Here is a 23678-nt window from a genome sequence, read left to right on the forward strand (position 1 = left end):
AAAACATCGTAAAACCTATCAATTTAACGCAATTAATGTTGTTTTGGTACATATTTTATAACCAAAAAACCAGCAGCATTCTAATTTCATTAATGACATATTATATCATACTGTATTTGATTACCTATAATAAATGGTAATACTTAAAAAAAATGGTATTATAATTTGCTTTTTTACTTTTTAAAAGGGCCCCAAATTCTTATGTGCCCAAGGGCCCCAGCCTAGTTTAAGACGGCACTGATTGAGGTCAAAAAAAAGATCCGGGTGGTACAACTTCTGCACTTCAGTATCTCCGAACACTCCAATTTCGGAAGTTTGGTCTATGATCCGAAGATTTCGATCCTCCTTCAGTTCACCATCTCCTCGAGCGTCTCATTCTAAATGGATAGATGAATTCTTGAACAAAATTGCCCCCCCTTCTGTACCTAACTTAGATGAAATAACTCCCATCTATAATACTCCTATGTCTAATCATTGGCTAGACTCTCCGTTCACCTTAATTGAGCTAAAAAATTGTTTATCAACAGTCAAGGACTCATCTCCAGGCAGAGATGGTATACCTTACAGCATAGTCAAAAAAGTAATGATAATATTCTAAACCACTTCTTAAGCATCTTAAATAAAATCTTCCAGACTGGTTTAATGCCTGATGACTGGAGTTGTCAAATAATCATCCCTATTTTAAAAACAAACAAATCACCAAATTTTGGATCCAACTACAGGCCAATCGCTCTTTCATCCACCCTCAGTAAACTTTATGAAAAATTAATTAAAAACCGATTAGAATTTTTTGTCGAGAGTAAACAGCTTCTCTCTCCATCTCAATTTGGATTTAGGAAAAAAAATCCACTCAAGATAACCTTGCCATCATCAGCACTGATATTAATTTATCAATTTCTAAACAGGAAGTTTGTCTTGCCGTCTTTATAGATATAGAAGGCGCCTTTGACAATGTTTCCATCCCAATCTTGAATAAAAAACTTCTAGGCCTTGGCCTTCCCCCCATGTTTGTCTAATCTATTATTAATCTATTTCTAGATAGAAAAATTTTCATTGAACTTCCAGATATTTCTCCTCAAAGTAGGTCTATTTGGAAGGGCTTACCACAAGGCGATGTATTGTCCCCCTTACTGTATAATATATACACATATGATATGCATGTCGCTATTCCCCCACAAGTAAAAGTTATTGAGTTCGCAGATGACATAGCTTTCTTCTTATCATCCAAAATCATCCCTCTCGCCGTCAAATATCTTAACGAAGCCATGAATGCCCTTTGCACATGGCTCACGTTAAATGGTCTTGAACTTTCAATCCAAAAGACTCAGTGTGTCACCTTCTCAAACCGCCATAAAAACCCCCCCGTTCAAATTTTATTTAAAAATTCTCCAATCCCCAACGCTTCTGAAGTAAAATTTTGGGGAGTAACAATTGATAGGAAACTTAAATGGTCTTCCCATATTAATAATTTAGTTACTAAATGCGAAAAAAAATTAAATATCATCAGATCATTATCTGGCGTTTGATGGGGAGCTCACCCTACTTGCATTAAGTTGCTTTACAACGCACTTATTCGAAGCCATCTCGACTATGCCTGCCCACTTTTTAGTACTGCCTCAAAAAATGTACTTGATAAATTAGACAAAATTCAATCTAAATCTTTGCGAATAATAACTGGAGCGATGCAATCATCACCCATCAATTCCCTTCAAGTAGAATGTTCTGATCCTCCTCTTTATTTAAGGCGTCAACTATTTGCTGACAAATTTGTTCTTAAATGTTTAAATTTTAAATGTCATCAGGTTATCCCCAGTGTCTCTTTGTTCATTGACTCAACCCATTCATCTACAATCAGAGCTTCAACTAAACCTCTTCCTGACATCTGTAAAAATTTTAAGTCTCTCTCAGAGCTTCTCATCATCCAAAATGATCTACTTCCCTTATACAAATTAAAATATAGTCACGTCACCTTATCCCCAACAATAATAGAAGGGATCGGAATCCTTACAAGTCATTCCAATCTCCCGGCCCGAACTGTCAATAATATGTTCAATGACATTATTTCATCTAAATGGCCCAACTTTTCTCTTTTATTTACTGATGGATCCAAATCTCCCAACTCTCCTAACTGTGGTATAGGTATTAACGTTTACCACAATAATTCTAATGACAGAATATTTCATTCAATTTCAAATCAATTTTCAATATTTTCAGCCGAGTGTATTGCAATAATAGAATCTCTCAAATATATAATCAAAAATAATTTTGAACATTCCCTCGTTCTCTCTGACTCTCTCAGTTCCCTCCGAAAACTTAAATCCAGTCCTCTTCTTCATCCTGATGATCACTTTGTATGCCTTATTCGAGAGATGATAGCCTCCATTCAAAGCTCTTGTAAAACTGTAACTCTGATATGGATTCCTGGACATGTTGGACGTTGGTATCATGTGTAATGATATTGCGGATGCCTTGGCAAAACAAGGAGCGTCCAACCCTGTTGTTACCCTCGTTAACCACATTCCCCGACATTTTTTCCATCATCAAAGATAGATCCCGCAATGTTTGGACGGAGTATTGGCACATTGCTAGTCAATCCAAGGGGGCCTGCTATGCCTCAATACAAAGGACTATTCCATCAAAACCGTGGTTTCAGCAATTCCCTCATTTTTCCAAAAAAGGAATTTCTTTACTCATTCGAATGAGGATCGGACATTGTTCCGTTCCCTCCCATCTTTTTAAAATTCACGTTGTTAACTCCCCAGATTGTACATTCTGTGGTCTAGAAGTGGGAACTTTAGATCACATATTTTTTGGTTGTCCCTCTCTAAACAAATATCCTTTCTTCTATCAAGCCTTACCTAAAATTGCCTCCCCTCCATTCAACATCTCATCTCTTCTAAGTCTGAACTCGACTCCAATGTTCATTATAATTTTGAAATTTGCCTATTTAAATAAAATTAATATTTAAATTCACCTTTCATTTCTCAATAATTTTAAATGATGGCCAAGAACACCCTTGAAGGGTGAAAGCCAGAAATAATGGAAAAAAAGAAGCTAATACAAATTATTTCTTTCAGTAAGCCAAGTCTTCAGTAAGTTCACCAATTTTATGTTTTGGGCACAGTTTTTAATTTCAGCAGGTAACATACTAAAACAATTGAGAATCATATACTTTAACGTTTTATTCCATATTTATTTGGATGCTTAGGTACAATAAGTCCTCCTTAAAGTTAAAACGAGTATTATGATTGCATTTTAGCCTGTTTATATATGAAGGGTTGATTATGTGCTGAAATGTAATTTTGTACCACAGAATTGCTCTCACTGAAAGAATTTTGAGACTCTGATAGAAGTATGGAATATAATGCCTTTCTTTGAATAAATTATTTTCAGCTAATAATTTAACGAATGAATTTTGCACGGATTGAACATGGTCGATATTAGTTTTACAGGAAAATCCCCAAGCTGTTATTCCATACCTTATAACAGATTCAGCTAGAGATAAATAAATTTTTCCAAGTGTGCTGATTGGAATAATTCCACTTTTACAATCTGCTTACAATTGATCTTAGTCGTGCACAAACTTTGTTTATTTGTATTTCCCACTTGAAATAACAGTCAATATTGACACCTAAATAAACATATTCTTTAACTAGTTCCATTGTGAGTTTTTTTTTTAATTTTGACACGAAACTCAACTTTATCAAGCTTATAGAAATAATAACCAATAAAGCTTTGAAAATTTTGGGATTTATTTTAAGGGTATCTAGTGATTTCAATAATGTCAATACTGTAAAAATATTATATACGTCACTAGTAAGGAGTCATGTAGAATACAATTCCACGGTTTGGTCCCCAAATTATGAGGTTCATTCACATGCGATTGAAAGAATCCAAAATATTTTTTTAAGATATGTAAATTTAAAATGGGCATTCCTAGAAAATGCCTAATTTACGATAGTGTTAATTAAATTTAATAAAATTATCTGATCGTAGAATTATTTCCGATTTAACCTGTTTGTATAAAATCATTAATTCAATGTTTGATACCCCTGACTTATTGTATGTAATCTCTTTTCATACTTCAAGCAGGTCGGTTACAAGATAGTACCTACCATATTATTGTAGCAATTCTATATCAACGTCCCAATATCACACTCCTATGCGACGGATTCAACAGCTAGGAAACAAATACTCCGATGTTGTTGATATGTTTAGTACATCAATTTCAATATATAAGCATACCTTATTGAAGTTTTTTTCATCAATTTTAGGGGAATATTTTGATAAAGCTATTTAAATTGACAGTATTACAGTATTTTTCACGTTTACAGTATTTTATCGGCTGAAAGAAAAAAAATATTTTGAATTTTTTATTTTTATATTTTGTACCTACATACTGTGCGGATCAAATTCAACAGTATTTTTATTTGTATATGTGTTTTAAACAGCCATTTCCTGCACTATTTAATACTATAATTTCATAAATATTGTTATGTATGTAAAAGCCTTAATAGGCGTAATAATAAATAAAAAAATAAAATAAAAAAATTCACATGTACACTTTGCAGGAATACCATCGTGTAAGCAATCTGAGGTTTATGCCTTTATTTTTGGTGTAATATATACCTTAACATTAGGGGATCTTATGTGTAACAATTTAGTTTTTTGGGGATTTATGATTAAGCCAGAGCCATGAGACCATTTTAAGAGTTCAACGTAGTATTTTTGTAAAAGGTCTATACAAGTTTGCAAATCAGTGCTAGAAATAACTAAAGCAGTATCATCCACATATTTACAGTTACGTGCTTTACATGTCTAAAAATGTGTTTAATAAAAGAAACATACATAATATACATAATTGGACCTAATTTGGAACCTTGAGGAACGCCGGCAAAAAATTTTTTTTTTTTGCTTATAGAGTTTAAGAGTTTTAATTTCATGCATCGGTTCTTTAAGTAATTTTCAAAAAGTCTTAGAGGTTTTCCTATTATTCCTATAATTTATAGTATTTTAAGTAATTTACTATGATCAATAGTATCAAAGGCTTTAGAGTAATCTATAAATAAGACTAATTTATGTTTTTTACAGTTTAATTCATTATTTATCATGTTGGCAAATTTTTGAAGCAGAAATCCCTTACTCTTTTTTTTGAAACCGTATTGATTAGTATCTATTATAGAAAAATCTTCTAAATATTTGATTAATTTTAATTTGAATATATTTTTCAAGATTTTTTTCTAGTGATGGTAAGATACTAATTGGTCTGTAGTTTACCCAATACAGTGTGACCAGGTCACCTCCCTTATATATAGGTCTTATAATTGGTCTGTAGTTACCCAATACAGTGTGGTCACCTCCCTTATATATAGGTCCTATAATTGGTCTGTAGTTACCCAATACAGTGTAGTCACCTCCCTTATATATAGGTCTTATAATTGGTCTGTAGTTACCCAATACAGTGTGGTCACCTCCCTTATATATAGGTCTTATAATTGGTCTGTAGTTACCCAATACAGTGTGACCAGGTCACCTCCCTTATATATAGGTCTTATAATTGGTCTGTAGTTACCCAATACAGTGTGACCAGGTCACCTCCCTTATATATAGGTCTTATAATTGGTCTGTAGTTACCCAATACAGTGTGGTCACCTCCCTTATATATAGGTCTTATAATTGGTCTGTAGTTACCCAATACAGTGTAGTCACCTCCCTTATATATAGGTCTTATAATTGGTCTGTAGTTACCCAATACAGTGTGGTCACCTCCCTTATATATAGGTCTTATAATTGGTCTGTAGTTACCCAATACAGTGTGGTCACCTCCCTTATATATAGGTCTTATAATTGGTCTGTAGTTACCCAATGCAGTGTGGTCACCTCCCTTATATATAGGTCTTATAATTGGTCTGTAGTTACCCAATACAGTGTGGTCACCTCCCTTATATATAGGTCTTATAATTGGTCTGTAGTTTACCCAATACAGTGTGGTCACCTCCCTTATATATAGGTCTTATAATACTACATTTTAAGTCATCGGGAATTTTCGCTTGAAATAAGATTCTATTTATAAAATGGTTTATAATTGGACCTAAGATTGAAATATGTTTTTTTAATATCTTTCATCCTGACATTATCAATTCCTGGAGAAGAACTCTTCATTTGTTTAACAATACTTTCTATATCCTCCGCTGTTGCCCTCGGTGCTTTGAGGCATCTTTTCTGGTTCAAATTCAATTGTCTTATGGTTGAACTTATGTATTATATTGTAAACACTTTCAGAGAAATAATCAACAAAATCATTAGTTAAACTTTCTTTTGGTCGATCTTTCATCAGATATTTAGAAGCGTTTTCATCAGTCATTTTTAAATTTAGTTCCTTAAATTTTATTACACTCCTCGCATGTTTTTTTTGAGTATTAAAACTTCATAGTTTTTGAATTTATCATTATAGTAAGAAGTTTTTAATTTAACTAATAATTTATTTAATTCATTTCTAAAACATTTAAATTATTTCTCGTAATATTTGTTTGTTAGAGCATTTTTCCAAAGTTTAAATAAGTTATCTCTTTTTTTAATTTTAAATAAAATATCGGAAGATATCCAATCGTTTTTCGCATAAGCCGGGTTTTGGATTTTTTACTTATCACAATTGTGCTATTTTTATACAAGTCATCAAAATAATTCTGAAATTTTGAATAAATAGTAGAACAATCATTTTCTTCTAGAAGTGATTTCCAATCATAATTTGGGATATTATTGTCGATATGTCTCTGCGAAAGAATCGTTTTATTTTCAGTTTTGTTAAAGTTGACTTGTTCTATAGAGTGTAATTGAACATTAATAGCCGTAGGTAGTGTGGTGAACTGCATTGTTATCATCACATACGCATAAGGAGATTGAACTCACACCTGCAAAAGCTCCAGCGGATTGTTTTCCGCTAATCCTTACAAACAAATGATCGATACACGAGCTATTTATTTTCTGTTGAACTATAACTTCTCTTGTTACGTCATATTTACATTTTATAAAAAAACTAAAAAAAACCTCCGAATTCGTGTGCAAACAGTATTTATATGGAAAATTTAAGTGCCAAAAAAGTTTATTTGATAAAACAGTAATAAAATAATACTATTCTAGCGGATTCTAAACATTTTTATCGAAAGTTTTTAAAACAACCTAAGATTGTGTGTTTGTTCTCATTGAAATGTCCATCCCACCGATGCCTGATGAATGCTGCCATCGGCGTAAAAAAAGAATGCTAGATAAGATGACGTCCCCATCACAAAAAAAGGCCTCGGGAATGATTTCTCCAGTGGTTGAAGATGAGGAATCTGACGGAGCATCGGACTATTCCGACGTGTCTGAAAATGAGAGTGAAATCCCAGTGTCCTCAGTCCAGATACTGAACGACACTGAAGCAAGTCTAAGAGCACTCCAAGATGTCCTTGCTGAAAAGCAGTCAAGAGTCTCAAAGGATCAACAACTGCGGATAAGCGCATATGTATCCGCTGTATTCAGATCAGTTTCACAGCTGTTATTGGAACGAGAGGGCTTCAAAGCTGATCTGGCAACAGTCAATGCCAAATTAATAGTGGCAAAGGGAGAGATCGCGATTGAAAAAGCAGAAAACCAACACAGGTTAGAAAAAATATTGCAGTTGGAGTCAGATCTAGGACCAGTGATGCGTAGAGTAGCCGATGCCACGGAAGCAAGCCTATCGTTTGCCGATATTGTGAAAAATGGCCCACAGAAGATGATACCATCAATCAACCGCTCAGGACTTAACGTTGGGACCCCCAAACCTGCTGTATGCATCTTCCCAAAGCTGGATTCTACAAAAGATAGCGACGATACGAAACAGCTACTAAAAGATACATTACGACCATCAGAACTTGGAATCCGTGTGACGGGCATTAGGAGTATCAAAAACAAAGGTGTTGTAATCCATACTGCAACACAAGAAGATCAGGATAAAATACTGAAAACCCCATGTCTAGCAAACTCGGACACTCTAAGCGCTCGATTACCAACAAAACGGCTTCCAAGGGTGATTTTCTTCAATGTTCCTCGTGACCTAACGGACGAGTGCTTCCTAAAAAATGCCTTAGCAGGAGCCCAGGACAAAGCAGGCCTAGATTTCGCAGTAAAAAGTTGCAAGCTAAGTCACCTTGCTGGCGCTCGAACTGGATCAACTTGCCACCGGGTCTTCGAGGTTCCTGCCCACATTCGTCACGTTCTGGTGGAGCAGGGGAAAGTCTTTGTGGACTGGAATGTGTGCCGTGTTCGTGACTTCATTGGACTTACAGTGTGCTCCAAGTGCCAAATGATCGGACATTCCTTCAAGTTTTGCAAGGACCAGCAAAGATGTGGACACTGCGCAGGCGAAGGTCACGCCCGGATAAACTGCCCAAAAGCCGCCGCCGAGCCTGTCTGCGCCACCTGTACAAGATTTGGGAAGCCCGCTGCACATCCGACTGGAGACAAGGACTCCTGCCCGGCCTACAAGGCTGCCCTTGCCAAGGACTTTGCAACTATTGATTATGGCGTCTAATTACATTGAAGAAGATGACGAGGTAGATTACGAAAATACTCATAATTTCTGTGATTGGCTAAAGTTTCATAGCAACTACAATATGGAAAATATTAATATTGTTCAGTTGAATGTTAGATCGATTTATAAATACTGGGATACTTTGAATGTCTACTTAAATACTTGTTGGAAGCATATTCATGTGTTAATGTTATGTGAAACGGCTATAACACCGAATCTTGTCTGTCTGTATAATATTCCTGGATTTAATTGTTACAACTATTGCCGAATTAAAAAATCTGGAGGAGGTATATTGCTATATGTTCGAAATGAATTCACATTTCAACAGAAAACAATAGAAACAAATCATTTTGAATGTGTGCTTGGCTCTATGACACTTCCAAACAAGAGTATTTTAAACATCATAGCAATATACCGCCCCCCCAACTCTAGCCAACCACAATTTCTTAATGAAATATCTGCCATTCTGCATACTATAAGCCCCAAAGAAAATGTTTTACTTATAGGAGATATTAATCTAGACTTGTTAAATTGTCAAAACCCTATTATTATGGCATATGAAAATATAATGTCGGATAATTATTTAATCAAATGTATTTGTGACGTAACTAGAGAAGCAGTTTTAGCAGGAAAAGTTACTCGTACTTGTTTAGACCACATATTTGTCCGATTTAACAGTGGATGTAAACAAAGCGATTCTCTTTCCTCATGTGTATGTAATAATATTACTATAGCGGATCACTTTTTAACTGCAGTTAATATTAAATATAGTGCAAGGAAAGAAGCCCCAGAACACGGGGAAAGAATTTCGTTTTTATCGCAAAACAAAATCGACAAAAACATTCATAATTTTAAGTGGCACTCCTTGCTTGAGGAACAAGATTGCAATATACTATATAGTAAAATTAAAAACAACTTTAAGAATTTGTATGAACAGAGTAAAATCGTTATGAATTATAAACCCAAAAAAAGACCTCTGTCAATAAAACCTTGGATAACTTCTAATATCTTAGAAAACATAAAAAAAAAAGATTCATTGTACAGAAGGTGGAAGAATTTTCCTAGCAATCAATTCTTTGAATTGGAATATAAAACTTTCAGAAATAAGGTGACAAAAGAAATTATTAAATGTAAGTCTACCTTTTTTAACAATAAATTCAAAAATTATTTTGGAAATACAAAAAAAACTTGGGATGAAATAAATAAATTATTAGGACGCAAGTCCAAAAGTAGTTGTGACGAAATAATCTCGAAATATATGTTAAATACGAATAATGAAGAAACCGTAGCAGATAAGTTTGTTGAATATTTTACAAATAGTGTTAACTCTATGATACATAAATGTGATTATTTAGCATCGACCGTCAGGCTGAATGAAGTGCAACATAGTATGTACCTACCCAGAGCTACCTGCCAAGAAATCAATATTATTGTTAGCAAATTAAACAATTCAAAGTCACCAGGGATTGACAACATTCGAATGTTTGACATTAAGACACATATTAATATTTTAGGGCCTGTTATAACACACTTTATCAATTTAATTTTATCGCAAGCAGTAATACCAGATGAACTAAAAAGTAGCATCATTAGGCCAATTTACAAAGGGGGCAAACATACAGATATTCAAAATTATAGGCCAATAAGCATATTGCCAGCCCTAGAAAAAATACTTGAAAAATACATTTCCATAAAACTTAATAAATATCTAGAATCTTTCTCTTTGTTGGATCCCAACCAATATGGATTTCAAAAGAAAAAAAGTACGGAAATGCTGCTTCAGGAATTTTCAAATCACATAAATTATGAATTAAATCTAAAAAAACAAGTTTTGGTTTTATTCATAGATAACTCTAAGGCATTTGATACCATTGATACAAATAAACTATTAGAAACACTGGAGGCAATAGGAATTAGAGGAAAGCTGCTAGTTTTATTAAAAAATTTACTAACTGATCGACAAATAAGAGTAAAAATTCTTAAAAAATTTAGCAAAAGAAAATATATCTCAACAGGTGTTGCACAGGGGTCAATTCTAGGGCCAACCCTTTATATTATTTATGTCTCAATTATGAGAAAATTGTTTTCATTTGTTAAACATTTTGTATATGCAGACGATACGGCGCTCGTAATATCGCACGAAGATCTGGTTACTGCAATGAACCTTATGCAACATGATTTTATTGCCCTACTGAAATGGTCGCATGATGCAGGCCTCTTTATAAACGCCAAAAAAACTAAAATTATGCACATCAGATCTCCACACGCCAGATGTAATGTAATTCCTTCATTATATACACACACATTTGACTGCATACATAAAAATGTTGCACAGCCCTGTTCATGTGAAACCATTGATTTTGTCAAAAGTTATGTATATTTGGGTGTTACTATTGACTGCTACATGAAATGGGATGTACAAATTGCTAATGTTTGTAAACGTCTACGAGCTATTGTGGGTAGGATTTATAAAATAAAATATTTCGTGCCTATAAGTACTTTAAAGTTAATCTACTTATCTCTGGCTGAATCCACTATACGTTATGGAATTACTTCTTGGGGACATTCTTGTAAAACTAATATAAGCTATATACAAACATTACAAAACTCCATTATAAAATTGTTAATCCATAAATATGACAATCAACACAGAAGTAACATTAAATTAATATACAAGTCTCTGAATATTTTACCTGTCAGAGGATTATTGTTTTATAATATTGTAAGTCAACATGTTATATTGTCTGATTCATTGTATAGGGAAAGAGTTTGCCATAAACATAACACAAGATTCACTCAAAATGAAGGACTGGTAGTTCCGAAATGTACTAATAAATATGGTGAAAGAACTTTAAACTATATAGTACCCAAAATGTTTAACTTATTACCAATGACAATTAAAAATAATAACATGTATACTGCTAATGTTAAATATAATCTAAGGAAATGGTTATTGGATAATAATGATCTATACTGATGCCCCTGAAATGGAATTCATATTCTTAGAAAATGGAAAAACAATTATTTTGTAATACCTGACTACCTACCTCTATTTATGAAACTATTGATGTACTTGTTGATAATACTAATTTGTTCATACATTTATTTTTACTTGCTTATTTTATAAGGCTTTTATGTTTTATGTTGATAATACTAATTTGTTCATACATTTATTTTTACTTGCTTATTATATAAGGCTTTTATGCTGCTATTTAAACTTTTCTGCAATGTAACCAATTTATGTAATTATGTACCGTTCAAATTGTATCTTATGAGTGTATAAATGTTGTCTCTATGTCCCTGCTGACAAACTACACAAGTAGTTTAGCGGGTTTAAATGTGAATAAATATAAAAAAAAAAAAAAAAAAAAAAAAATATTAAATAATTATTTGCAAGGATGTTTTCATAAGTTATTATGACTGAATCATTTCTATTTAATAAGTTTAAATCGATGTCACCAAAATATATGACACTTTCATTTGGGTCAATATTATTTTTAAACACATAAGATATTTCAGACAAAAAAATTGTTTATTGAGATTCGGAGGTCGGATATAGCTAAAAGAATTAAAATTTCGTTATTTTTAAGTGTCAATTTTCCAAAAACGTTTTCAAAATATTTTGTGTCTATAAATATTTGCGACAAGGCGTGATTATTTTTTATATAAAACCAAATACCACCACGGGATTTGTAACTTCTGCAATAGTGATACGAATTAAATCCGGGAATTTCATAGAAAGCAACTTGTTCCGAATGTATTGTGGTTTCACAAAGCATAAGTTAAATATGTATATGTGATTTATACTGTTTTTAAAATAAGCATGAAAGAGATTCCGGTACTTGCATATTGACCTAATGATTGTTATACCTATAATATATGTACATAAATAATAATGTACCTATTATTATTACAAAATAATTGTTTATTTTTATTCGCTTCTATTACATTCCAAACATACGGATGGAAGGATTTCAAGTGAATATTCTCAAATGAAAAATGTCGTTGATGATGAAAGAGATGTAAATTATTGTAAAGTTAATAATTTGCATGAATGGATTCAAATACAGACTACAAGAAAATGTGAAACAAATAATCTAATTTGTGTAGAATAATAAAATAATCTTATTTAGAACTAAATACCTAATTTTTTAGTTCTACACAAATAAGATTATTTGTTTCACATTTTCTTGTAGTCTGTATTTGAATCCATTCATGCAAATTATTAACTTTACAATAATTTACATCTCTTTCATCATCAATATAACTAAAACACATTTTTCATTTGAGAATATTCATTTGAAATCCTGCCATCCGTATGTTTAGAATGTAATAGAAGCGAATAAAAATAAACAATTATTTTGACGAGAAGGAAACATGTCACAATGTTATCAATATAAAGTGAATTAGTTTTAGTTATACAGTTTGATATATACATTAGACACATTACATTCATTTGCTGCCAACAGTATAGTGTGAGTTTACATATCACATACACATGTATATTAAATTGATTATCTTCATTAATCATTATCAAAATACTAAAATATAACAAAGGATTTTTATTTTAAATATGTTGTAGAATTTTTTTTGATTTGTAAAAATTAATATTCAATACTTTGTTAAGCGATTGCAAGCATTTTTGTAATATACCTTACAGTTGTTTTTGTCATTTGTCCTATGATTCTGGAAATGTCATTTTATATTTTTCATTTTGAATACAACAATTTTTGCAATTTGGTTGTTTATTCTTGTTTCCGCATTCGCTGTATGTGTGATCGAGACCGCAATAACTGAAAAAAGGCTTTTCGTCCTCCTCTCTCTGCAGATATCTTCCAGTACCATATCTGAAGCGTAGACAGTGGTAACTTGGCATAACTGGATTTGCGTCTTCAACAAACATTCTTTCGTATCCGATTTTTCTTTGTTTACGAGTATTCTCCGGGTTTCACTATCTACTTCGTCCACATAGTTAGATGTATCATCAAATTTATTTTTAATTATTTTCTTGACGTTGAAGACAGGTTTACGTTCTTTATTTTCCGACATAATTTTAATTTCTTCATTTTTTTGCAGATGTCACAAGTGAAATTTTCTTCTCTTGAAAATTAAAGAAGGTTTTTTTTGATAATTCTTTAGTATCGACATCATTTATTACTTTTGAGATCTCCATTTGTGATTCTGTTTCGGGATATTTTTTTGATGCCTTCAATACATATTCCCAGTTTACTAATTTTAATATGTTTTTATTTTTATTTTTTTAGTATTGAGTCGGTATTAAGTTTCACTGTTTGTTTTAGGACTCATCATTAGACAATACTGAACATGGGGCCATGACGCTGTAATATTAAATGTTAGATAGCAGTTTCTATGTTTTTACGTTGGCAACATTAGTTCCGCGCAAATTTTTTGTGGTTTCATAATCTGTAGTCGTGGTGTTTTTGGATTTACCATCATGTAGGTAATATGTTTGTTCTACATTGATGTCCATTATTAAATGACAAAATTGTTTAAAAATTTTATAATTATTTTAATTTTTTGACCCGCGAAACCATTTTGCATTTTCAATGCATTTTGAAAACAGGTGTTTTGCATTTTGCATTTGAAATCCTTTTCTAAAAACCATTTTGCATTTTGCATTTTCAAATGGAAAAGTTTTGACAAATTTCCATTTTGCATTTCAAATGGTTTTAGTACCCATTTTGCACATCTCTGTATAGTATGCCATATAGTAGTAACACACTCAAATAGTATGCCATATAGTAGTATAACACATGTATAACAGAGTCATATAGTATGCCATATAGTAGTATAACACATGTATAACAGAGTCATATAGTATGCCATATAGTAGTATAACACATGTATAACAGAGTCATATAGTATGCCATATAGTAGTATAACACATGTATAACAGAGTCATATAGTATGCCATATAGTAGTATAACACATGTATAACAGAGTCATATAGTATGCCATATAGTAGTATAACACATGTATAACAGAGTCATATAGTATGCCATATATGTAGAAGTAACACAGATTTAACAGTCAATATGACAAATAACCTCTACAGAAGACATCTTTAACGTTCTCAACTTTATTACTGATTTTAATTGACGGATTTAAAAATACGTTTCATTAAATCGGGTAGGAATACAAATCAACTAAAAATATTTATATTTTTTATTGTAATTAAGGAATATAGATAAATAAAATTAAATAATATAACATAGGTTATGTATACCTAACAATTGGTTATGTATACCTTATCAGAAAAGAAAAGTTCTTGTGCCTGATAAGGGAGCCACGGTTCTTACATAAGTTTTATGTTATAATAACATTTTTGTGTAGAATATTGTTTGTTAGATGTAATGTTTAGTTTATGTATTTTTTTAAGAATTTTTAATTTCATTTATTCGTTCTGATTGGTTGACATTACAGCGCAGTTTTGTAATACTTGATTTGAACTTGTAGGTAGTTTGTTCCATTTATTTTCATTTCTTCCGTGCACAAAATATCACCATTATTTTGTACAAACATAGCGATGCCACTGTTCTTGTTTATTCTATTTGTCGTTAACACATATTTATATCCAGGTATATAGTACGTCAATTAACTACTCGAATGAGTTTCTGTTAACACAATGCGTGCCGGATTTTAGAGATCATTATTAATTGTAGCTAGAAATTCATCTATGTTTCGATCTATGCTTCTAATGTTCATGTGTAGAATTAGTGGGCTGTAGTTGAGGTGGTTTGGTGGAGACAGTATTCTTCAAAACTGTTATATATTTTCTCGTTTATGTTATTTGTTTTGTCTAGTCTATAATATAAGAAGTGTGTCCTTTATATTCGTAGTCGATCCTGTCTCTTGCTACTTTGAGCATTTTATTTTTGAAGGGACACGTCTGGTCTGTGCTATTTTTTTCGCCATATATTTTGTTTTGTGATGTGCAGTTTGCACAAACCGGTGTTTTATCACTTGGCGAGATTGTGGTCCCCCATACAATAAGAGCATCTTGATGCTGTGTGCATGAATTTACAGCAGTGGTAGCATTGGGTTAATGGATCACAATCCTCTATTTTAACTCTATGGTACTGAATGTTTAATTTTCCCAGAGCTAATAAACTTCTTCGCGTTTAACCGCAGGTTTTCACGATGTAGTTAGATGATCCATAGTATCAGGTTGATTTTTATATTCTTACAATATTTTCATATTTTATTTCAGTTATGAGATAAATTTTGTTTTCTTCATTTTTCGATAAGATGTCTTTAATCCTTTCGTTTTGTGTGATTATCCCTCTGTCTATTTCCTTTTCCGATAGGTTTGATTCCTGTAATTGTTAACTTGGGTTTTTTCTTTGTGATTTCTTTAACTTCCAATTAATAGTTACGTTTTGTATTTCTTCAGTAAGAGTGCTCACGTATTCTTTTTTTGGGCATGATATGATTATTTTTTTTCCGTAAATCATTTATTCCTATTTTTAGTTGGTATAATTTAATATCTTTCTGGATCTTGTTGCGTATTTCTTCGGCTTTTGGTGTTTACTTTGTAGATGAGATTATTATTGAGAACCTCTCTTCTTGTGGACTTCCTTCATTGTTTGATGTTAGCACTTGCGCATAAGATGGTGTTTTATTATTACTTTTTTCGACAATTTGTTCTATTTTCTTGGTGAGTTCTTCGTGATTTTTGATAATTTTTTCTTGTAGTTAGATGATTTCTTCTTGGAATTTTATTTTTTCACACTTCCAAATCTCTTCAAGTATGTAGACATTTTGTTCCAATTTAGTTGTTGCTTTTGAATCTTTAACCGTTGTCATATTTTGTATTTCGGTTTTAATGTTGTATATGGCCGTGTCCATAATGGGTTGACTACCGCGCAAGGCGAAGCAGTTTTGCGGTTATTGTAGAATTAACCCACTTATTTTATTTATTCATTTATTAGTACAATTTGTAAAACACTATTCATTCACAGACTAGCTGTACTCTTGTGGTTAAACATCAAACAGTTTACGCTTTTTTTCATCTGTAACACACGAGTATTCGAATGCATTGTGTTAACATTTCAAAGCAATCGGTGAAGAATAAGAGATGTGAGAGAACTTTATATGCCGAACGAGGCATCCCAGTAAAGCTTCATTTAATTAATCTTCAAACCAATAAATAAACAACGGCAGTAACCGATAATACGATAACCGACACTACTTATCTACATTTTGCAAATATAATTTTATCTCAATATTTAAAAACAAAAATAACAAATAAATTGATAACATCATAGAAATGTGAGGCCACATATAACAAACAAAACTACACCGAATGAAACAAATAGTCAGATATATACTAAATTATAGCCAAGAATGATTTTATAATTCCAGATTGCGGATTGGAAGATTCTTTCTCATTGCCACTGGTGCGGAGTGGTATGCGTGTGCCAAACGGAGAATTTCCATGGCACGTGGCCATCTTCCGCAAAGAAGGGACTGGAGACAACTACATCCAAATATGCGGCGGCTCATTAGTGCGGAGTCGACTGGTGATAACCGGTGAGTTCTGTTCTACCAGGGACTTTCCATATCCACATCAATTATATTCAAATTCTAAAACGAAACAGCTTTCGATACCACCGCAGGAAACTGTAATACTAAGTGGATTCAAATGGTCCATACAAATATCTTTCATACACACAGAGATAGAGTGAGACGGAATATAGGAGTGAAGAGATAGTGGTTGTTATCAATTGGAAATATCTTTAGTTGACTTTTATTCAAACGTCACTAACAAACCTTTGTTCTCTTCTGTAGTGCTCCGCTCTGTATTAGGTCTCCCCCTTTCCATTTGTGATAAAGGCATTATAACGGTTTATTGTAATCCGTATTATGACTTTATTTTATTGATGTATTATTCTTTCACAAAAATTCTGGCATAAACGGAAACTTTTCTGTACTTTTGTCGACCTCCAAATAGCATTTTATGACCGCGTTTAGGAAAAACCGTGGATGGTATTAGGAATCTTTTGGATTTCAGGCAAATGCGTCGCAGTACCTTCGAGGGAAGCGTTGCTTGTGTCGGAGTGAACGGTGGTTTTACGAAGCAGTTTAACTTCTTGTTACCTTAGTTATTTAATATGAACATGAATGCAAGAATTGAAAGACGTGGGCTTGGGTGTGAAATTGAACAATCTGAAAGTATGTTGCCAGCTGTGTATTAGCGATGCGGTGCTGATGTCTCTCGTTTCTGATGAATGAAGTATGAATTATTAATGATGAATGTTATCAGGGTGTTTGAAAGAGAGAATAGGGAAACAGCGTGAAATATACTGCCGGGGTAAGTATGGTAACAGTGTCTGAGTTTAGTAACCGGTAGTATAGTTGTCCCAGAGTACCTGGTAGAGCCATGGTCTTCTCCACTGCTGAACATCACCTTCAAGTCCGTCCACCACCGACGTGGTGTAGAGCCACCGTCCATCTCCGCTTCATCTGGTGTTGACCATCGAACTGGAGGATTTGCCGTGGAGGATTATTCTGCCAGCCATCCTCATACAAAGTTCCCGGCCCCCACTCAGAAGAGCTGTAGAGAGTCATGCAAAGGTAGTTGACAAGACCTCCCTGTTGACAACACAACTACTTGCTAAATACCTTTAAATCACCATATTCTTTATCGTTTCTAGCTGCACATTGCTTCTCCGACGAAGAGTATAACCACACGGTTGATGTAACTGCCTATCGGATAGTTGGAGGGAGCCTCCTTTCTTCCTGGACTACTGAAGACCTAGTAGGCAGACAGCAATCAGAGGTTTTTATAACACACTTCATTAACTAACTGACGCAACATTGTCGCATTTCCCGCTCGGTGTGAGATTGCGTACAGCGGGAACTTATACACAGACCTGTTTAAATGCGTCAATAGCAATACTGCCTATTTACAAGCTGGACTCCACCTGAAGAACAATTGAAACCACCATCATCAAATATAGTCCCTTCTCTGTTTAACGTCATCTATCCCTTACTTTTTAATACGCACTGTCCTCACCATTACCACAGGTTGTGTCGGATGAATTGTTTTACCCATTGTGCATGGTTTACTGTTATTTACCTACTATACCTACGAAGATCACGGTTGTTACTCACTAAGCATAGTTTACTGTTTTTTATCTACTATAAATAGTTTACTGTTGATGTCCACTATGCATAGTTCACTATTGTTACCCATTATGCATAATTTACTGTTATTTACCTCACAAAGATCACTGTTGTTACCTACATATTATGCAAAGCTTACTGTTATTTACCCACAGTGCATGGTTTATTATTTTACTATTTTAATAAGCTTAAGGATCTGTTGGAAAACTAAAGGAGTGGGAATATACCAATTTTGAGGATTTTCAGTAATAAAATTTATTTATTTTTTATATATTTATTAATTTAAACACCCTGATGGGCTTTTACACTGTACATATTTTACATAATTTACTGCATAATACAGTGACAACAGAAAGTTTTTATTTTTAAAACATTAAAACAAAAATAACATTTTTTTTTAAGTTCACAAGATATCCACGAGAAAACAACAAATATACGCAATCGATCTTTTAATATGCTACATAAAAATGTTATTCAGATATCTCTTGAACACAGGCAAACTTATATTAAATATGTCGATATTTGAGGTGAATTTGTTTTCAAGTGTGTGAAAGCGAGAAATAGGTGCATGTATGTGATAGTTGATGCTTAAGTTATTGTTGCAGAATAATATATATTGCCTAGTTGCTCGAGTAGGTACTCTGAAATCTATGAATTGCAGGAGTTCACAACAGTCTAGTTTGGAGTTGATAATCTTAAATAAAACAGTTAGGTCATTTATTTTTCTTCTGTTTTGTAGGGAGTGTATTTTAAGTGTATTTATTTATTAATTTGCCATTTAGTAAGAATGTATAGTTTATGTGTTGAATAGGTATGTGTAATTTGAAGTTAATAAATCGTAAAAATGTGTGCTTTTTTCTATACTTTAATTATAATCAACAACATAACAGGATTAAAAGTAAGAAAATGGCTGCGAGAACAAAGTGATAATTATGAAGACGATGTAAAGACAACTTGAAACTAAATACAAAGGCTTAAACAACTACAGGCCGCCTCACATCGGGAAACTCTAGTGAGGAGGACTGTCAAAAACATTGAATTTATACTTTTATTATACTTTATACCTACATCATGTTATACCTTCATTATGACGTTGAAACTAATTAAATTATATATATAGATTAATACTAATCAACGTATTAATACTAATCAACGTAACATAAGACATATAAACATAGATACTAAAGATAGTAAAGAGACATTATTAGTAGGCATATTTAAGTTGCACATAACCTGCCTCACTAGGCGAACCTGTATTGAGGCAGAAATTTGAGCAAAATGACTTAATTCGCTGTCAATAGTTTATCAAGAGATATAACATTTGACTTCGATAAAACCATTTATTTACTAGTAGTTACAGCATTACTACAACGCACAATAATTTTACTCGAAATTATTATTATAAAACAATATTGCAGGTGCGTGCAGTTATCTTGGCTGAAAATTACGGAGGGCTCGCCCGTAAGTTACAAGATGACATCGCGATCGTCCACCTGGAGAGAGTGTTCACCTTCTCCTCCGTAGTGCGTCCAGTCTGCCTGGACTTGGTGGACAGTGAGCTGCACGTCACCCAGACCAGCCCGGGCAGTGTGGGGAAGGTAATTACGCACATCGTTATCTTAGTTAATAGTGGCAGAGAGCGTCAGTAGCGCATCATCCCTTATGTCAAGCCACATATCAAGATGACATCGCCATTGTTCACCTGGAGAGAGAGTTCACCTTCTCCTCCGTAGTGCGTCCAGTTTGTCTGGACTTGGTGGACAGGGAGCTGCACGTCACCCAGACCAGCCCGGGCAGTGTGGGGAAGGTAATTACGCACATCGTTATCTTAGTTAATAGTGGCAGAGAGCGTCAGTAGCGCATCATCCCTTATGTCAAGCCACATATCAAGATGACATCGCCATTGTTCACCTGGAGAGAGAGTTCACCTTCTCCTCCGTAGTGCGTCCAGTCTGTCTGGACTTGGTGGACAGTGCGCTGCAAGACACCCAGACCAGCCCGGGCAGTGTGGGGAAGGTAATTACGCACATCGTTATCTTAGTTAATAGTGGCAGAGAGCGTCAGTAGCGCATCATCCCTTATGTCAAGCCACATATCAAGATGACATCGCCATTGTTCACCTGGAGAGAGAGTTCACCTTCTCCTCCGTAGTGCGTCCAGTCTGTCTGGACTTGGTGGACAGGGAGCTGCACGTCACCCAGACCAGCCCGGGCAGTGTGGGGAAGGTAATTACGCACATCGTTATCTTAGTTAATAGTGGCAGAGAGCGTCAGTAGCGCATCATCCCTTATGTCAAGCCACATATCAAGATGACATCGCCATTGTTCACCTGGAGAGAGAGTTCACCTTCTCCTCCGTAGTGCGTCCAGTCTGTCTGGACTTGGTGAACAGGGAGCTGCACGTCACCCAGACCAGCCCGGGCAGTGTGGGGAAGGTAATTACGCACATCGTTATCTTAGTTAATAGTGGCAGAGAGCGTCAGTAGCGCATCATCCCTTATGTCAAGCCACATATCAAGATGACATCGCCATTGTTCACCTGGAGAGAGAGTTCACCTTCTCCTCCGTAGTGCGTCCAGTCTGTCTGGACTTGGTGGACAGGGAGCTGCACGTCACCCAGACCAGCCCGGGCAGTGTGGGGAAGGTAATTACGCACATCGTTATCTTAGTTAATAGTGGCAGAGAGCGTCAGTAGCGCATCATCCCTTATGTCAAGCCACATATCAAGATGACATCGCCATTGTTCACCTGGAGAGAGAGTTCACCTTCTCCTCCGTAGTGCGTCCAGTCTGTCTGGACTTGGTGAACAGGGAGCTGCACGTCACCCAGACCAGCCCGGGCAGTGTGGGGAAGGTAATTACGCACATCGTTATCTTAGTTAATAGTGGCAGAGAGCGTCAGTAGCGCATCATCCCTTATGTCAAGCCACATATCAAGATGACATCGCCATTGTTCACCTGGAGAGAGAGTTCACCTTCTCCTCCGTAGTGCGTCCAGTCTGTCTGGACTTGGTGGACAGGGAGCTGCACGTCACCCAGACCAGCCCGGGCAGTGTGGGGAAGGTAATTACGCACATCGTTATCTTAGTTAATAGTGGCAGAGAGCGTCAGTAGCGCATCATCCCTTATGTCAAGCCACATATCAAGATGACATCGCCATTGTTCACCTGGAGAGAGAGTTCACCTTCTCCTCCGTAGTGCGTCCAGTCTGTCTGGACTTGGTGAACAGGGAGCTGCACGTCACCCAGACCAGCCCGGGCAGTGTGGGGAAGGTAATTACGCACATCGTTATCTTAGTTAATAGTGGCAGAGAGCGTCAGTAGCGCATCATCCCTTATGTCAAGCCACATATCAAGATGACATCGCCATTGTTCACCTGGAGAGAGAGTTCACCTTCTCCTCCGTAGTGCGTCCAGTCTGTCTGGACTTGGTGGACAGGGAGCTGCACGTCACCCAGACCAGCCCGGGCAGTGTGGGGAAGGTAATTACGCACATCGTTATCTTAGTTAATAGTGGCAGAGAGCGTCAGTAGCGCATCATCCCTTATGTCAAGCCACATATCAAGATGACATCGCCATTGTTCACCTGGAGAGAGAGTTCACCTTCTCCTCCGTAGTGCGTCCAGTCTGTCTGGACTTGGTGGACAGGGAGCTGCACGTCACCCAGACCAGCCCGGGCAGTGTGGGGAAGGTAATTACGCACATCGTTATCTTAGTTAATAGTGGCAGAGAGCGTCAGTAGCGCATCATCCCTTATGTCAAGCCACATATCAAGATGACATCGCCATTGTTCACCTGGAGAGAGAGTTCACCTTCTCCTCCGTAGTGCGTCCAGTCTGTCTGGACTTGGTGGACAGGGAGCTGCACGTCACCCAGACCAGCCCGGGCAGTGTGGGGAAGGTAATTACGCACATCATTATCTTAGTAAATAGTGGCAAAGAGCGTCAGTAGCGCGTTACTCTAATTTGTATTGATATAATAATAATACGATGACTTGTATAGCGCCTTTTCTGTGCAAAATCACTTCAAGGGCGCTGTACAAACTTATAATACATTTCTACAGTGATCTATGTTATTACTTAACTATTTATGGAGATAATATACAGTACAATACTTACCTGGTAGGTCACTTGAGATTAACCCAATCAACATTATCTAATTGTTTATTGGCGAAATTTAGATACAGGATTTAGGACATAATTGGAAAATTGAATATAACTGGACTTTCTTTTAGGAATGGTATATTTAATTTAAGGGTACAACAGCTTAAAAGGGTAAGTTTTTAGTTTAGACCTGAATTCTGTTGGACTTGTTATGGATCTTAGTTCCGGAGGGAGTTTATTCCAAGCCTTCGGCCCAGATACTCCAAAAGCGCGATCACCAAACTTAGTATTTGGCTTGCGCTTAGGTTCCATCAGTCTGCCTACAGCTGATGATGTTGCTGATCTAAGAGTTGACTGCCTCAGACCAGTGTTTTCCGGGATGCATAGTTCAGAGATGTAGGGCCATTACATTGATGGATTTAAACACCATCCAGCACAGTTTGTATTGGATTCTTTCAGGGCACTTGAGCTAGTGAAGGTTACGAAGGTGTTCTGAAATGTGCGAATATTTAGAAACCCCGGTTATGAACCGTGATGCTGCATTAAACACTGATTGAAGTTTGTCAATTTGATATTTTGGAAAGCTGGCATAAATGCCGTTGCAGTAATCGAGACGTGAGACTACGTAAGAGTTGAATTATCTTCTCTATTTTTAAAGTACAATTTAATTCAGCAGCTAATTACTCTAATTTATAAGTCATTAGTTCAAGTTTTAACTATTTAAGAAATATATTTGTCCAGCGCCCTTGAGGTGATTTCTCACAAAAAAGGCGCTATATAAATTAGCCTAATATTATTATTATTTACATTGATATGAATTATCTTCTCTAGCTAAAGTACAATTTAATTCAGCAGCTAATTACTCTAATTTATAT

At 35.0% G+C, this 23678-nt stretch overlaps 1 protein-coding gene across 1 annotated transcript in view; it reads left to right on the top strand.

The window, feature by feature from the left end:
* Positions 1-23678, top strand: part of LOC149416447 (uncharacterized) — a 110360-nt gene that overhangs the window by 8848 nt on the left and 77834 nt on the right. Inside the window, exons 2-4 of the mRNA XM_089641687.1 lie at positions 16940-17107; positions 18232-18356; positions 20122-20301. Of these exons, the coding sequence (XP_089497813.1) occupies positions 16940-17107; positions 18232-18356; positions 20122-20301 (473 nt within the window). The remainder of the gene's footprint in view (positions 1-16939; positions 17108-18231; positions 18357-20121; positions 20302-23678) is intronic.

The sequence above is a fragment of the Hesperophylax consimilis genome, chromosome 17 (genome assembly GCF_061612785.1).
Source record: "Hesperophylax consimilis isolate HC1 chromosome 17, BYU_Hcon_1.0, whole genome shotgun sequence".
Classification (NCBI taxonomy): domain Eukaryota; kingdom Metazoa; phylum Arthropoda; class Insecta; order Trichoptera; family Limnephilidae; genus Hesperophylax; species Hesperophylax consimilis.